This window comes from Amblyomma mixtum, chromosome 3, assembly GCF_055824585.1.
Source record: "Amblyomma mixtum isolate Tamu chromosome 3, ASM5582458v1, whole genome shotgun sequence".
Lineage (NCBI taxonomy): Eukaryota > Metazoa > Arthropoda > Arachnida > Ixodida > Ixodidae > Amblyomma > Amblyomma mixtum.
The window spans coordinates 267,641,210-267,659,947 of NC_143014.1; the positions used below are offsets into that span (position 1 = coordinate 267,641,210).

The following is an 18,738-nucleotide window of genomic DNA, read 5'->3' on the forward strand; positions in this document are numbered from 1 at the left end:
ACTAAAGCTAAGGGGCAAAAGCAGGCCCGGGTGCAAGAAAAACCAAAGCCGCACGATTGCTGTGAATCCCAAGATGCCACCGCAAGATCAGTGCAAGCACATTAACACAAGGTGCTACAAGCATGAAAAAGTAGGACGTCTGACAGGTTGCTGCTTGTCTACTGCAGACAAAGTGAAGCAGTCCATAACTCAAGTAAAAGAAGTGTACTCGACCAGCCAGCCACCTGAGTACTACCTGCATTCTCTGTACACACAGACAGACACCACTGAAGCCAATAACAGGGACACTCACAGTCAACAAAGTGCCACTGGAGATGGAGCTACATTATAGATTTCCAGTCTCACTGATCTCTGAAAACACCTACAGCAGTACTGGTGCATCTTGCCTAGGTTGACCAAGACAGACATCAAACTAAAATACACATACAGAACTCAAACTGTCAATATTTGTCACGGAACGACTACAAAGAAGCAAACCCTGCAAGAGCCCTAATCTGTGCTACGAAGATTGGTTGGCCACATATGACCTACTACCATGCTAAGTGAACTTAGCACAACGTGAAGAATTGCCACCACAGAAAAAGTTCTGGAAATGCTCAAGGCATTTGAAAAGGTCTTCAAACTGAGTTATGGCATACTGAAAGGACCACCAGTACTTTGTGAAGTTCGACCGCTGCTAACCAACAAGACTGCAGATGTAACTCTTGGAATCTGAGGCAAGATGAAGAAAGAAATTCAGCATTTGGACTGAGACGGCCTTATCACGGCTGTGGACCATTCTGACTGGGCATCTTCTAAGTGTCAGAATTTGTGATGAGTATAGCGGGGCATGAATACAGCAGTGATGACAACAGGACATACCAATATTGCCCATTGCAAAGTGGAGTAAATTTCTCCAGGATTTGACTCCTGTAAGACTGACAACTAAAAAACCAACAAGCTCTTGGTGATCAGCATATACACCCAAGACTCTTTGCACACAGACCGCACACAAGTGAGTGCACTTGGTGCATCATCTGCTCCTGCTTTCTTTCAGGAAAAAACAGTGGAAACCCTCCATAACATTGTTGGCACATCTGTTTGCCTGGACCGCATCTCAGTGACAGGCAGAACGAACTTTCTGCACTTCCAAAACCTGCACGAAGTACTGCAAAGGATCAAAGAGTAAGGGGTAAAATTTGAGCACAAAAGATGCAAGGTGCGAGAGTCATTGTTGGGAGCCTCCCTGAACTACTGATGAAGCTGAACCTATAACACAGAGAGGCACACCAACTACCAGTACCATCCTCCAAAATCTCCCCCCATCAGTCCTGTACACATTACAGAAAATAAGTAAACAATTACAATTACTCCATCTGAATGTGACTGATTACAGTGGTCAATTACAACCATAGAAAAGCAACTGAACAATTTTAGAAAAGTAAATTACTATTATATTATTCTCCTTCCAACTTTTATGGTCATAATATAAATTTACTCATACTACAATGACCTGTGGCTTAACTGCTAGATATTTTATTACACGTTACTTTTCAAGAAGAGTTGTTTTCAAAGTTATCGCTAATTTTCCCACATTTCCTTGTGAAGAGGCCAGAAGCTACACTGAACACTCTCTGCACGTATGTGCTGGAGGGAAGGGTGGTATTATAACGTATGAACACATTGCGTAGCAGCTCTTAATTGTGCAAACATGCTGGCTGTTGGGTTTGCGTGCCCAGATGCATGTATCAACAGACGGCACGCTACTAATGAGCAGCTGTGCTAGCGTGCAGGGTTTATTTTTTAATGTTTTTTACAGCCCGCTAACAACCCTTTGCATCTGTGTTCACATGAGCTTGGTTGATTGTGGTACATTGTGGGCATGCACAGAACACAATGTTTTGCCACCATGTTCTGCTGTACAAGTTGAACGCCCGCACAGTAATGAGAACTTTGGTTTCACAAGTTAGAATGAACTGTTGTGTCAAACCCACAGCTTCACCCTTTCGTTACCATGCCACTATGCAAAGATCACCAGTGACTACAGATTCGAACTGCAGTTTCAGGGGTAGTGCCCGCCCCCCGAACTTACTGCACCATCTAGGGAGGCGTTTATGTGTAGTTTGTATTGTTTCCACAAAGCGGCAATTTTAAAACAACCATGAAGTTGAGGTTCTTGCGCGGTGTGCATGTAGCAAGCACGGCGTCAGCTGTGGGGCTGGTGCGCACTCAAAAAATCACGCTTCATGCAATTCTGCTGCATCTGCAGCCGAAATTTTTGATGCATTAAGCAGAAGTAGTTGTGGCGATGAAATTGCCGTCAGATTTGGATTCCAATGATGAAATTGCACAATTCAGAACAGGACGTCATCTTCCGCTTCATAATTCAGTTCCATCTTCCGCTTCTTAATTGTTTGTTCATTCCTGAAGCTGGTTCACGCATCGGAGTAATGTAATGAATGATATTTCTGATTTCTGCACTGTCTAAACATTGTATGGGAAAGATATACTTCCACAATCCTAAAGAAGAATAAAGTTCCAGTCCAGTAGAAAACGGGCATCGACCTAGGATTGATGCTCTATAGCAGCCTGAGGCAGCTTGTGAAATCTCTGTGCATCTTCAGAATGGTTCTAAATTTTTCGAAACATCTTTCACAATAAATTCTTGTAACACCGGAACATTCTGTAGCTTTTTCAAGTGCATTATAAGCTTTTTTTTTTCATTTTCATGTGAGTAAAACATTATTATGGGGACATACTTTCTGTATTTCGGCAATTTTTTCGACTAGGCACCTCAAAAGGACTTTTTGTTAAAACTTCACATATAATGTTGAAAAGTACAGCCTTTGTCAAAAGTTTGGAGGCCAGGGGGTTTTCTCTTGAGCCACACTGTGTCGTTCTTAATGGATCTCTAGCGCTCCAAATTTCCTGGACGTGAGAAGATTTCTGGTACTGCCTCCTGCAATAGGTAGGACTTCCATGAATGCTCCCAGAGTCCCAATATAAAGCTTGGAAGTGAACAGCCTGGGCTCTAAACGTTTGACAAAGACTGTACATTGATCAAGCTATAGTTTCAAACATTTTAATATTTTTTTTCTACAAGAGATATTCTGACGTCAATACAATTTCATTCTTATTTGCAGTTTTGTTCGGTGTTCGGAGATTTATTTCTCAATATTCACACAAAGTATTTGCACTGAAATAAGTCTTCAGCAAGCACATTCTATTCCCATCATTTTCATGCATGTTGCATTGTTTTCATCTTCCCTATCTTGCAGCAAAAAATTCTCTCCTACCTATCAAGACCGTCATTTTTTCCATGGTAACAAATGAGTCAATAACATATTTTTACAAACAGACAGTGAGGCAATAACTGAGACATCCATGATGCATGAGGCTCACACGAAGTTCACTTACAGTGGCAAAATTTGAAGGTGCAGGCTTCTTTCCCAAGCCATGCACCTAGGAAAGCTGAGCACCAGGCCAGGCCATACCTCGTACCCATTTGAAAAACCCGGTGGATATCTGGATCAATGGAGTGCCGAAGCGGTGGTCTAGTGGCCAAAGCAACCACTTTGCATTCAGGAATTGCTGGCTTCAATCTACGGTGCCACCGGGTACCCACCAGTATTGTAGCCCTCAGAACACAACAAGGGAATTTGGAAAAAACGTCTGACTTAAGCGCTTGCTTTGCAGATTTTTAAAAACAAACAGAATGTATTGATAACATGGAACGGACAATTCACGCCTTGCAGTCAAAACTGGTCTATATGGAAGATTACAATAGATGTTCCACTTTAGTCATTTTTGGTGTAGGCGAAGAACTAGATGAGACAGAATCTGATCTAAAACAGAAGATTCCAACTGAAATTTTTCAGAAACACTTGATGTCCATTGTACTTCTGTCGGTAGAATTCATCGTTTAGGAAAGAACACTCTCAACAGGCCTGTGATCATAATTTTCCAGGATTACAATGAAAATTAAAAAGTCCTTAATAACGCTCACAAGCTCAAAAGTAAAAATGTATCTATTCAGAATAACTACTCGAAGGAAACCCTCAAGAAACGAAAACTATTATGGAATAGTGCTAAAACTGAGAGAGACAACAAAATGAAGGTGACCTTAATCAATGATGAGTTGCTCGTTGCTGGCCAAACGTTTTTGTGGGATGATACCACTAGCGCAAAGGTGAAACTGCCATCACGGAGCACACGAAAGAGTGAATGATGTAGTGCACAGAGCAAGAAGAAATTAAGACTTATAAACATAAATGCGCGGAGCATAATCAACAAAAGCGAACAGCTTGAGGTACTTCTTGGCTACAGTCCACATGCTGTCATCAATACTGAGATGTGGCTCCTCGATGAAATAGATAATAAAGACGTTTTTTCTACAACTTATCAAGTCTAGCGACTTGACAGATTATCAAGAGGTGATGGAGTGGCGGTTCTGGTTAAAAACAATATTCATGCGACTTTCACTCGCCAAATCGATGATCATGAAAGCATTTCCCTTAGCTATCTTATAGGGGCCGCTCCATCTTTCTATTCGCTGTTTACCGAGCTCCAGATTCCCCTCCTCAGTTTTTGCGCAATTTGTCAGAACGCATGTCTTCATTCAAACATAAAAACATATTTCTTGTTGGTGATTTTAACTTACCTGGCACTAATTGGGATTTAACCTCATCTAACTCATGACATTGCGCAAATGCTGAACAATTATCTGACATTATGCTGTGTCACAATTTCAAACAGGTAGTAGCACAAACTACACGTAATCATGGCTTGTCTGCCTCAATTCTTGACTTGATTTTTCGATCCATCAAGGATTGTCTGATCATGAGTTGGTGTATTTCACTTGCGATTTCGTCACTGATAAACATGCCGTACCGTCCAAAACCATGCTTGTAAAAGATTTCTCGCGTGCCAGGGATGAGAGTATTAGATTTTTTAGATCTGTGTCTCAGCGGCTTTGATGAAACTGACACATCTGAACTCTGGTCTAAGTTTAAAGACACGTGCACATATTGTATCAACCAATTTATTCCAACAAGAGCCAAAAAAACTGGCAAATCTAGTCCCTGGATTACACGAGAAATCTTGCATCTCAAAAGAAAACTTAAACGCTTAAGGAGAGCACGTGTCCCTCGCAGCATCATTCAAATGAAGCAGGCTTCTTTCACCAAAGCTGTTGCGGCTGCTAAGTCACATTACTTTCAAAACATTTTGCCGAATTTCATTCGTAACGCTCCTCAGAAATTTTGGAATTTTTTAAGCAAACAAAAAAAAACCCTGCCTGCTATGATGCATGAGGGCACATTGCTCACCAACAAAAAAGATATTACAGACAAGTTCAATTCATATTTTCACAGTGTGTTTTTCCAACCTACAAATAATTTTACAACTCGTGATTCTTGTTCTCAGCCTGTGCACGATCACAACCTGGTATTTTTGCAATGCTATTGAACCTTAAAACAAAAGCAACTCCTGAGCCTGACAAAATACCTAATTCATTTTTACATTGTTATGCTGAGATGGTTTCGTACTTTTTTGCTATCATTTTTCATGCTTCTTTTTTGTCTTCAAGTCTACCACCTGATTGGAGGGTGGCCCGTGTCATTCCCAGACACAAAGCAGGTGATGCCGTAGTGTTTAATAATTACCGTCCCATATCGTTGACCTCTTCATGCTGCAGACTTCTTGAACATATCGTAGCCAATTACATTAAAACATTTCTTGATGACAACAACATATTATCGGCTTTCCAGCATGGTTTTCGCAAAGGCTTTTCTACGGTCACCCAACTCACATTCGTAATTCACAATTTCGCTCAGGTTCTTGACAGATGCGGCCAAATAGATGTCATAATTCTAGATTTTAAGAAAGTTTTTGGTTTAGTTCCGCACAGTAAACTTACCCATAAACTTGAAACTATCAGTCTTCCTTCTTTTATTGTTAACTGGGTTGCGTCTTATTTATCTAACCAATTTCAATATGTTAGTATTGATGGTCTGGTGTCCCACAAGACAGTGTCCTTGGTCCATTACTCTTTCTTATCTATAATAATGACATTACCAACATCATCACTCATACTCTTCAAGTTAGGTTGTTTGCCGACAATTGTGTTTTGTTTAATGAAGTTGAAGTTCCAGGTGACCAAATTTTACTTAGTCATAACCTGCATAATGTTAGTGAATGGTGCATTAAATGGAGGATGAAACTAAATGCTGACAAGACAGTATTTATGCGGGTCACTAATAAAAGATACAGTCATTCCTTTATATATAATCTTCCCACCCGGCACCTTTCAGAAGTCAAAGAATACAAGTACCTAGGAGTAACACTAACGAATACTCTTAGTTGGAGTAAACATATTGAAACCATATACTCTTCTTCATTTCGCAATCGGTTTTCTTAGGCACAAGTTAAAACAAGCTCCCCTTAACATTATGCAATTGGCATATTACACCATGATTAGACCAAAACTGTTTTGGATCCTCACACAGACTAAAATTAATGCCCTAGGAAGAATTCAGCACAAAGCTGTTCAGTTTATTTAAATATCGCACCACTGACTCACCATCTGCTCTATTGCTTCAACATAATATATAGTTCCTTGAAGCTCGGTGCAGAATACTGAGCTAACGATTTCTCTTTCTATTAAAAAATAACAAATTGTCAATGACTCCTGATTTGTATCCTCAACTGAAAACATCCAGGTCAACAAGAAACAGGCACACTGAATCGTTAAAGCCTTACTTTGCCAGAGCTAACATATTCAAATTTCTTTTTTCCCCGTACCATTACCGAGTGGAATCAGCTATCACCATCATCAGTATTTGATATTGATGCCTTAGAACAGGCATTGAATCTATTTGTTGATGTCTTGCCTCATACTTTTGTTTTGTGCTTATTGTGCCCCTCCTGCCAGAGCCCTTCACTGGGCCTGCAGTATGCTCTAAATAAATAAATGTAAAATAAATAATAGACACAATATTTCTCCCTGAATGGTGCTCAGCTCTCCTGGGGTGAAATACTTGGTAAGATGCTCTTAGGCAAACCCATACTCAGTGGCAAGATCTAATAATGTAAATTCTCTTTACGGAACACAGGCACAACCATGAGTAGCTCGTGCCTAATTAGTTTTAAAAGGTATTTTTGAATACAACCACTGATATTCACTCCACATATCCATGGGTACTAACTACATAAAAGGTAGATGCACCGTGGAAGCAGACTAAAATTTTTATTCCTTGAAACCTGATATCACAGGGCAAGTTAAGTCTGTCGGTAGACATATGCTTGTTTGGCAGACGGCCCTTTCAGTGCTCCTGATTTCTTAGTTGCATTGTTAGGTGCTTCTACAATAGAACGTAAACAAACTGAGTGTCGAACTCCTATCTAGATAGCCTCACATACTGGAAAAAAAATAAAATTGCAAGAAGAGCAAGTAAGAAATGACACATACACAATGCTATGTCTGTGTCTTGTATATGTCTCTTCGTCCTCATCTTAGCTGGACTGTTATTTTTTCCACAATAGAAAACCATCAGTCAACACACTTTCCCTTCTAATAATACAACACACTATTGCAGTAGTGCTGGTTTCAACAGAATCCTTGCTTAATGCTCTTTCTTGAGCTATACCCCCGCCTCCATACTCTGGAGGCTACCACACTGGCTGCAGTAGAGGCAAGTTGCAGCACTGTCTGACAGAACGAAGGGTCTCTACATAGAGGCCATGTGACATTTCTTAGAATGAGAACTGCCACAGAAGATGGCTGTGACCCGTTTGTGGTCTGGACATGATCGTGTGCGGTGCTTCTCCGCAGTCTGTTCGTTTTCACTGTCACAGAGGAAACACCTCTGCTAGCACCAGTCTTTGCCATCAGGCTGAAGCTTTTAGAGCTGTGTCGTTGGTTGCAACTTGCTTTTGGAAAAAAAAATCAACCACTACATCAATTACAAAAAAAGTAACTGATTACCTGGAAGATTACCATTTGAAAAAGTAATCCATTCATTACAAAACTACGAATATATGCAATCAAGTATAAGTAGCAAATTACTCGAAATGCATTACGTACAACTCTGCCCCTACACAAATACACCCAGCTCCATTCACCAGAAGACATGCAGCACCGGAACAAAAAAGGGTGGCAAACTCTCAGACAGCACTGGATCACCACTGCCGATATACGGTGGGCTACAAAGCTATGTAGTAGTAACAGCTGTGTAGCAGTGAGATGCTGTCTCAGATAAGGTTCATGCTAGGAGGGCCTCGCAACAGTGAGACAGGAGGAAGCGTTAGTTTGTAGCCCCCCCCCTTGCGTGAGAATGGATAACTTGCGAAATTCTGTAAGTCAGCTTCCTGAAAAAATTTTTCTCCAATTCGTAACCCTCATTCACAAACTGCGTTACTACCTCCTGCTCTGCAAGCAAAGAATTGTAGATGAGATAAACAAGCATTTCCCCATTTGACCGCCCCACTTCATCTCAAAATGATGTGATCACGAGCTGAAAGTTCTTGAAATTCCCTGTTGCATAGACGTCCTCTGCAATTAATTTTTTCTACGCACTTCCTCTCACTGGAATCAGCTTCCCAAAGATATTGTCCACTGTAATACGTGTGCCGAGTTTCAGTTCCTTTTATCATCCAATTTGTCGCAGAAACATATAATCTGTTTCACTTTTTCTCCTTATGCTGCATCGCGCTTTTATGGGATAGAGTACGAATTTCCTACTGCATTGTGAGTTTTTTTACTGTGGTGCCTGCAAGCCTGCTGTTTTGTGCTGCCTTTTTGCTCTTTTTTTTCTTTTTTACATGCTTTCCAGCTTGCTTTATTATTATTATTATTATTTATTAGTACCTCACAGGCCCCGAAGAGCATTGGATGAGGGGGGCAAATCGAAAAAGAGGTATATACAGATGGAAAAAAACCGTGATATCGGTACAAGAACGCGGTACAAGTCAAATACAAGAAAGGAACACGAAATTTATACAAAACAGAGTTAAAATAACATCAGACACGAAAATAGAGAAGAAAAAAAAGCGAAACACGAACATGAGAAAAAAAAAAGCAACCAGGGGCAACAGAAGTGGTAAATGGGAAAACAACGTTAAGAAAAAATGAAACTGTCGTACATTTCGAACATCACTATGGCAATAAATGTATACATAGATGTTTTTTAAACTCACCAGGATCAATGAAAGAGATTATGTTGTCAGGAAGATCATTCCAGAGTTTTATTGCTCTAGGTAATGCAGAGGAATTAAATGACAGGGTCTTCCCATATATCCGGTTGAAGCCGAGTTGATTGTGTAAGCGTTGTGAAGAGCGGAAAGGTGATGCCAGAGGTAACAACGAAGGACGGGTGTGAACATATTTATGGAACAAACACAGAAGTGAAATGGAGCGACGAATTTCAAGTATCTGTATGTCATTAAGGTTTTTAAGCTGGGATACACTTGCGAGGGGACTATAATTGCTAAAAATGTACCGGGCAGCACTGCTTTGAATGGACTCGAGCATATCTATGAGATATTTTTGATGGGGAGACCATATAGGTGAGATAAATTCCAGCTGTGGGCGAACAAATGTAAAATATGCAAGTTTTCGAGCGGAGCTAGGTGAGTTCCGAAGGTTCCGGCGTATGAAACCTCATGTCCTCGATGCCTTTTTGCAGACTGCAGAAATATGAGAAGACCATGAAAGATTTGGTGTGAACTGAATTCCAAGGTATTTGTACGACGTAACCCTAGATAGAGAGGTATTATTTATAGAGTATATGAAGTTAGAAATAACATGCTTGTGGCTAAAAGTCATTGATTTACATTTATTAGGGTTAAGAATCATTTGCCAGTTTTTACACCAATCAACAATAGTGTCAAGATCATTTTGAAGGGTCAGGTGGTCAGTCTCAGAAGCGATCTTACGGTAAACAACACAGTCGTCTGCGAAAAGGCGTAAGCGGGATGAAATGTTAGTGGGAAGGTCGTTAATGTAGATTAGAAAAAGTAAGGGTCCAAGTACGCTTCCCTGTGGTACGCCTGAGGTTACATCACATAGGGATGAGGAAGAGCCGTTGACAACTGTGAATTGCTGACGTAATGAGAGAAAGTTTTGAAGCCAAGATAATGTGAGGGAATCAAGGGAAAGGGTAGATAATTTTGTAAACAGCCGGCCATGTGCAACTCTGTCAAATGCTTTTGAAAAATCTAAAAAAATGCAATCTGTTTACTGGTTATCATCCATGTTGAAATGCAGGTCAGTAGTAAATTCAAATATCTGGCTATCACATGAGTAGCCTTTCCTAAAGCCATGTTGATTTGAAAAGAAGAAGTCATTTCGTTCCAGATGGTTGTAAATGTGAGAAGCGATAATATGCTCAAGTAATTTACAGCATATGCATGTTAACGAAATAGGTCGATAGTTATCAGGAGAGTTTTTGTTGCCCGTTTTGAAGACAGGGATGACTTTGGCTTTTTTCCAGTCAGTGGGCAGTTCTGCGGAGGATAGTGATTGCTGAAATATATGACACAAAATCTGGCTGGAAATTGAAATTACTAGCTCATCTTCAAGCATAAATTCCTGTACAATGTCCCCCATGTTATAATGCCCTTATGGTGTTGAAGGGACTTGAATAAAACAAAATAAAATAAAGAACAGGGAGTGCAACCAAGTCTGTGAACGAGAGTGTTTTGCTGGAAAAAAGTTTTGCAGTTAAGCTTACTTACAGAATTTTGCAAGTTGTCAACTGTGACCAATGACTGCTCTCACCGAATGTTTGAACTAAGCTGTAACCTTGTTTAGTCACTTTTTTACTTTGGGGACACAAGATCTACAGAGATAGACTTCAACCATTGAGGAAAAGCACAGAAACCATCACTGAAGCACCAAATCCTGATGATGTTGGCTACTTGAGATCCAAAAGTGGACTTCTCTCGTAGCGGCGAAAGTGTCTACTGAACATGTCTACACTACAAGCAACCTTGCATGCATTGTTACACAATAACAGCCACTTGAGTTGAATAGATAAACAGACAGCCTTCATCAAAAGCAAACAAGCCATCATGGAAAAAAAACTTGTGGCATATTATGACAACTTCTATTAATCTCAGATGGATTGCCATATGGTGTTGCTGCATTGCTTTCACATTGAGTAGGGGATGTTGAAATCCCACTCACATTTTTATCTCAAACACTTAAGCCAGCAGAACAAAACTACTTGCATCTTGGAAATGAGGTATAAGCCATAACTTCTGGCATCACACGATTCATGGACTACCTGCTGTGCTGCAGCTTTGTTGTAATCACGGGCCATAAGCTGCAGGTCGGCATCTTTGCTGGACGTAAGGCAACCCCAGCCCTCACTGCTTCACACACCCAGCACTGAGGACTCACACTTGGAACTTACACGTACACTAATGAGCTCTGACCAGGATGCCTGAATGGGAACACCGACTTTATCAGTAGGTTTCCACTTACATTGCTACACGCTGACCTGCCAGAGCCATCAGAGCTCGTGAACCCAACCCTGAGCTTGAAAGAGCTAACAGTGGCAGCTAAGCAACTGCAACAATACACTACCTGTGATCAAACCCTCTGCCAAGTGCTGTATTAGGCAGAGAAGGATGGCCACAAAGCATCCCCAGTAAGTTTTTACAAGCACACTGGCAAAAGATGTGACCAGCTGAGCATGAACAGGAATTTCTTGAACTAGAGAAGCTAAGCCATCGTGCTACCTCTTGCTCAGAACCACACCTTGAACCTGCTTATGAAAAGCATCAAGGGTGGTCAAAATTATTTCGGAGCCCTCCACTGCAGTCCCTCCTCTCTTCTTCCACCCCCTCCTTCCTCCTTTCGCTCATGGCACAGTTGTAGTGTCCACCGAGATATGCGACAGTTACTTCGGCATTTCCTTTTCTCAAAAACTAAAAATGGTAGCGAAGGTCTTTGGTATGCTGGCCTGGAATGGATGCTCAAACATATAACTATGCTCAACAAAGCGCACTGTGCCTAGAGGACTCTCCAAAGCCAGCAGTGACATCCAGAACCAGGGTCCCTGCCTGAGTCAAGTGAATGCTGGGAACTCATGAATGTGAACTACACTGGACATCTTGAAAAAAAACTGCTCTTCATACTTATAGACACAAAATCAAGGTGGTTTAAAGCTGCTTTCATGCCGGGCAGATCACTTGAGGGACATCATTGCAAGGTATTTGGCATCAAGCTACACAGTGACTGACAATAACATGCACCCTGTTAGCAAAACATTTCAAAAATTTGTGCTAGGAAATGACATTAAGCACGTGTGGACATCATGGACATCAAAGCTCAGTTAAACCAGCAGTTTGATCTGTGAATGATGGCCTCAAAAAAACAACAGGCAGAGAAATCGAGCTCCAGCTTGCTAGATGGCTGCTTGTGCTTCACCGAGCACCCTGTCCAAATGGAAGGCCTCATCTCAGCTGATGGTAGTACAGCCAATGAAAGCAGAACTGGACCTCTGCATGTCTACAAGGGGAAAAGAGGGTTCCTAACAAATTGCTGGGAGATTTTAAGCAGCACATCACAAAGAAGCAAAATAGACCCCAACCAAAGGGAGACAAGGTAGTTTCCAAGTTTGGTTTATGGGGGTTTAACGTCGCAAAGGGACTCGGGCTATGAGGGCGCCGTAGTGACGGGCGCCGGAAATTTCGACTACCTGGGGTTCTTTAACATGCACTGACATCGCACAGTACATGGGCCTCTAGAATGTTGCCGCCATCGAAATTTGACTGCCATGGCCGGGAGCAAACCCGCTTCTTTCGGTTCAGCAGCCGAGCGCCATAACCACAGAGCCACTGCGGCGGCCAACATCTAATATTGGTACAGCACTTAGGTGGTGGTTTGGCAAAGCTGAAGAAGCCAATGAAACTTCAATGACAATTTTTCAATGCCTCAAGAAAATGTCTGACACCACAATGATCAACTGAAGAGGAAATTGATTGCTGCAACAGCAAGTTCTATATCTCTCGTTGACCTTAAATGAAAGCCACATAGCCAGCACACCAATAACAGTGAAAGGTGCAGTGACACCGTCCAAGAGACATTTTCAACATGAACTGCTTCCATGCCTCTAGGGTACTGATAACTTTTTTTGGGGATTGCTACGTATTAACCAGAGCACCTCACTGGATGGCACAACCACCCCAGCATGTAACAGCCATATTCCTCGTAGTATAGGCACCATATATAAACCTTGATTTTGTTACATAAAAGTACCAGCATTAAAACTCATGAAAATAACCCCAATGAGAGACATTTACTGCATCTAATGCAAGCAATTGTGCTTTCTCCTTCACTTCATGGCTTGTAACTGGCTGAAAGCCTATATCTTGACGTTCCATGCTGATGCAGCTTTTTAATACAAGCCATCATGCCATGTTCCTAAAAAGTTTACAGCCTTCACACTTTTTACAACAGAGTACTACTTTGAAGCTGATGATTAGTAGTAACAAGAACAAGAGTTAGCTCTCAATATTTCTAAATAGAAGGATATTCATTTATTTAGTACATACTGTGTACCCTTGGGTACAAGCAGAGAGGTGTATATAAAAAAACAATAATGAACAAATCAAGAACAAGCAAGCACCAAATTACACAATTTTGTTATCACACTACGTAGTTAATATTTGGGCAATTGGAGTTCAAAATTTTTAATGCACGTGATGTTCATAAGCACGGTTGATGTAGTTCAAATTAGCAAGTTTGCCATATTCTACCTACTGTCAAGACTTGCCCTCCTTTGCCAACCATTATCTTTAGCTTCTTAAATCCATTATGAAGTGAAAGACATACTTTGAGACATTAGACAGCAGGACGATGATAGCCTCACTGGATGCCCAGCAGAAAAAAAACCCTACATTTTGAAGCAAGAGCGATGAGTATATAGGACAACTGTGGAACAGCTTTCCCTGTGTTCATGATCTGTTCAATTTAGCATTATGTCAACTGCTCCAAACGTGCACAAGCATATGCTGGAAAAGTAATAAAAACTCCTGAAGCTGCAAGATAGATACATGATGCCAATGATGAATGATATACGCTCCTTCACATACAAACATGCAAAGAAAGAAGAATGTACAAAAACTCACCTATAAGCCTCATAAAGCTCCTTTTTCTTCTGGAGGTTAGTGTCGTCATACTTAAGTACCCTGCTCTCAGGAACCCACTCATCCCAACTGCATCAAGAAATAAAAGAGAATAAATGCTGTAGTAGGATACAACTTAAAAAACAGCAGTTGATAACACATCCAGCGATTCTGGACAAAAGCATTTTTGAGCAGAAAACCTTTGATGAATGCAATTTTTACACAAATTGGAAGATTTCACTATAACAATCAATCTATCCGCCATCACCTGATGGAAGTCCTGAATTTTCTTTTTTCTATTAACGTTTTTGTTATCATCAAAAGCATTCCCCATTGTTTCTTATGGCAGGGATAACTGTTCAATGTGATCGATAGAAACAATTCTCCGATTTTCAAAATTTGTCTGAAAATAGTGGACACGCACTGGCCACAGTCCACCGCATCCTTTATTACAGAAAGAGCCCTCTGTGCTATCACCGTTAGATGCTTATGCTGGTAACCGGAAACCCACATGCAGATGTCATCAGTGCAAATCAACATTTGCAGTAGTGTACGGCCATTTGGCCATGTTAAGACTCTCCCTGTCAGCAGAGAAGCTCTGCTTTGAGCTGTTCCAAGCAGAAAGTTATCACTGCACGCACTTAGACCTAATAGGCAAGGAACATAGATTCATCAGGCATGCCACGCAAGGTTCCTGGGCATCCTCCTTGACTCACATCTGAAATGGAAGACAGCGGTGGATATCGTTTCCTCCTCGCTGCCAAGTCTAAACATACTGAAAGACTTGGCAGGTGTGACATAATACAAAATCTGTCGCAGCACGAACGAAACGGGGACAAGAGAGAACAAACACGACAGGATGAGCGCTCTCTCTTGTCCCCGTTTCGTTCGTGCTGCGACAGATTTTTGTATTATGCATCAACACCAACTAGCCCAAACTTCAGTACTTCTTCACAGGTGTGACATGGGGCATAGGTCCTTCAACAATGTTAAAGCTGCACTCAGCAACTGGAACCAGCATAATTCTTTACTCACTGACTTTTCTGTCATCACCAGACAACCAGTATAAGTGCCTTCAGATCACCCGCAGGAAAGGTCTGAAGACTGCGCTGGGGATACCACACCAGGCTTCTTCTAGCAAGGTCTTAGAAGAAGCCCATTGGCTTCCCTTGCATCTGCAGGCCTCCAAAGACTGCTTCTACAATTAGTTCACCTCGGAGAGATTTGAACAGGTCACGTCCTGCTCCGGCCACTATGAGCTAGGATGCAAAGCCAGTTTTTTGCAGCCCTTCACATCCTAAGCATGTGGGTTGGTCACCCACAGGACACGGGTGTCAGCAGAAGTTGCCACGGTTTTATGACGGCATTCACTGCCACCTCAACAACCCAGGCTTATGCACAAAATAACTGCTGCTTTTGGCGGAAATAAGACCCTTGGTTCCTGAACACCTGAACAGCAGCGTCTAGGGGACCACCTGCAAGTTTACACTGATGGCCCAGTGAGTAGGCATGCACAGTTTTGCTCAATCGCATTTTAAGGCGGAAGCCTTTATTGCCTCATCGTTGTAAGCAAGAGCTGTCGACAGAAATGTCACGCTTTTCAATTGGTCGAAATGGTTGTGACGTCACAGTGCACGAATTTCAAGCGGAGCCAATTGTACTTTGGCTAGTAACCATGCAACCACTTTAAGGGACCGTATAGTGATGCTCCAAGTAAGTGGGATTGAGTTTAGTTAACTGTTTAATTAACCAATTAGCCTAATTAAGCTTTCTAGTTACACCAGATAAATAAAGAAAACCGAGTGGGAAATTTGTCGAGTTGGGGGATCGAACCAGGGACTCCGGAGTGCGAGACGAGCACACTAAGCGCTCCGCCATGCCAGCTCGATGGTTAGGAATGAACAGAGGCACGTCCAGTGAATACAGTGTCTTCGTTCATTCCCATCTTCCTTCCCGTTACAGCAAGGTTCAGGTGTCCACCGAGATATGCGAAACAGATACATTTCCTTTTTTCAAAAACCAATTTACCGACGAGCAAGGCGTACAGCCGGGTAGGCGATGGTGTTCTGTGGACTCCCTGGCAGCATTGCAAGATGCTGTCGTGTTCCGCTCTTAGAGGCAAAGCTTAACATCTTAACCACACATCAGTGACACAAGCAGCAAACACCGCGCTTAAGGCTTTTGCCTCACTGCACATTACTTTAGGTCAACAAAGTGCTCCCCTGATTTTTTGTAGTACCTTGATATGCCTTGGGTTGGGTGCCTGCAAACAGCAGTGTCGTCCACTATGGCTAAATCGTTGCCCATTGCAAGATCACACAAATGTCTGTCTTTCTGCAAACCACAGACAGTTGCCATTCTGTCTCACTCCAAGTCTGCACTAGTGCACGTGCAACGAGGGTCTCCCATTGATAAATTGCCTCTGGTCTCTAATTGGGATGAGGAAGCTACAGTTTAAATGATTTACAGTTGTCTTCCACAGGCTACCATCTCACGTTGGCATTGCTAATAACACGGTGGTATAACTTCTAGCCCAAGAAGCTCGGTCTCATCAATTTTCAATTGCTGTCCCAAAGGACGAGAATTTCGCAAAGCAGCTCGCGGTGCAACACTTTTCTGCATTTTACCCACATCTGCATCTCCCTTGCATTACACGAGGCTTGCTTTGTGAAGGAGCTACTCTCTTGAATCGACTGCGCACGAATTCTGCCTATATGCATGTAAGGATGCAAAAGATTCACCACACCACTTTACCTGTGTGTGTGTACTGTGATGCTATGGGTGATGTGACCACATTTTGGTTTGGTTTATGGGGGTTTAATGTCCCAAAGTGACTCTGGCTATGAGGGACGCCGTAGTGAAGGACTCCAGAAATTTCGACCGCCTGGGGTTCTTTAACGTGCACTGACATCGCACAGTACAGGGGCCTCTAGAATTTTGCCTCCATCGAAATTTGACCGCCGCACCCGGTATCGATGTGACCACATTTTATTTTAGCATTGCCACGTTTTTGTGCTGAGTGTGAGACATTCCTAGAAAACCTGAGGTGATTTAACGTTGCACTCCCAAACTGAGCAGCAATCAGTGTCACGAGCACTCTGGAAGTTTTTACAGGATGCTGGTATTGTGGAACAGCGTTAGAGAGACAATCATTTAAATCAGTGACTCAGACAGAGCAACTTCCAACATTCCACAGTAAGGCTAATCCCGCCTGTACTTTCAGACTACCCCTACCCACGCTGTCCTGTATTACACTGCCAACCAGTTACAGCAGTGATTAAAAACATGCCACAGACATCCAAATTCTTGTGCTCGTAATTTTGTCCCGTGATTAGCTTCTTGTTTAGGTAACAAGAAAATCTTTAACAATGGTCTACTTCTTGTCACAGAGGAATTCTGTTGGATGATCCTGAATTTGGGCACAGCTCCACTGCAGACTTTAGTTGTATCCGACCATAGAGACAATATTTCAAATCGCCACTCTACACATTAAAAGTTGGTTTGGTTTATGGGGTTTAACGTCCCAAAGCGACTGAGGCTATAAGAGACGCCGTAGTGAAGGGCTCCGGAAATTTCGACCACCTGGGGTTCTTTAACGTGCACTGACATCGCACAGTACACGGGCCTATAGAATTTCTCCTCCAAAGAAATTCCAGCCGCCGCGGCCGGGATCGAACCCGCGTCTTTCGGGTCAGCAGCCGAGCACCATAACCGCTGAGCCACCGCGGCGGCGCATTAAAAGTTGAGCCACACATGCCATTCCATATGATATGAATGGTGTACTAGCAATTATGGCACTATGTGTTAGGATAAAACCATTGTGACAGCAAAAGAACAAAAGCGGAAGCCATGTACGGGATGAGTCGACCAATTAAAGCCCTCAGAAGTTGTATCTTACCACTTGTTCGATCCTCTGTAGTGGACAAAGTACTCGGCTTTCTCGTCTCTAAAACGAACCTTGAGGCACTGGAAAAGAAAGTGGACGGATAGATGGGCGAGACTGCCGCACCATAAAATGCCCAGGAACTGAATGCACAAAAAAATTACAAGAATGCTCACCTTGGCTTCATACAGGAGCGGCCCGTCGAAACACAGGATCATGTCACCTAGAGAACAAGCAAGCCGCCATTAATTACGCTCAGTATCGCGGGCTCACCGTAGTGCAGGACTTCTGATTAATTTCAGCCACCTGGGTCTTCTTAACGTGGGCCGACATCGCGCAGCAGACAGGCGTATTTTGCATTTCGCCACCATCGAAATCCAGCCGTCGCGACTCGGATTTCCCGTGTCCTAGGGCTCCGCAGCCGATCGCCAAAGCCAGAAAGCCACCGCGGCGGGTTACTCTCGGCAGTAAAGCAGAACAATAAATTCATTCTGATCAAGATTATAACGCGTTTCGGGCGCATCACAGCTTTGTAAAAGCAGTTCGCAATTATATAAACTGACGCAATACTGTCGCCAATTATACGCTCGTTACGCACGCTAAACTGTAAGCTAGCATTACACGGCCCCTTATTTCACACCCTATGCCACCTAAGGACATTCACCACAATTCTGCACCAATTAGCACAAAGCCGAATCGATACAGCCATACAGAAATTAATAGTTCGCCGTCTTACCTTCCTG

The 18,738-nt window shown here is 42.4% G+C and overlaps 1 protein-coding gene across 13 annotated transcripts in view; it reads right to left on the reverse strand.

Annotated features, from left to right (window-relative positions):
• The window catches only part of LOC149354677 (uncharacterized), a 211,957-nt gene that overhangs the window by 111,406 nt on the left and 81,813 nt on the right, over positions 1–18,738 (reverse strand). For all 13 annotated transcript variants that reach the window (XM_089583454.1, XM_089583455.1, XM_089583452.1 and 10 more), the window contains 3 exons: positions 18,172–18,218; positions 18,011–18,078; positions 14,116–14,202 (listed from right to left, as the gene is read on the reverse strand). In XM_089583454.1, coding sequence (XP_089439580.1) covers positions 14,116–14,202; positions 18,011–18,078; positions 18,172–18,218 — 202 coding nt within the window. The remainder of the gene's footprint in view (positions 1–14,115; positions 14,203–18,010; positions 18,079–18,171; positions 18,219–18,738) is intronic.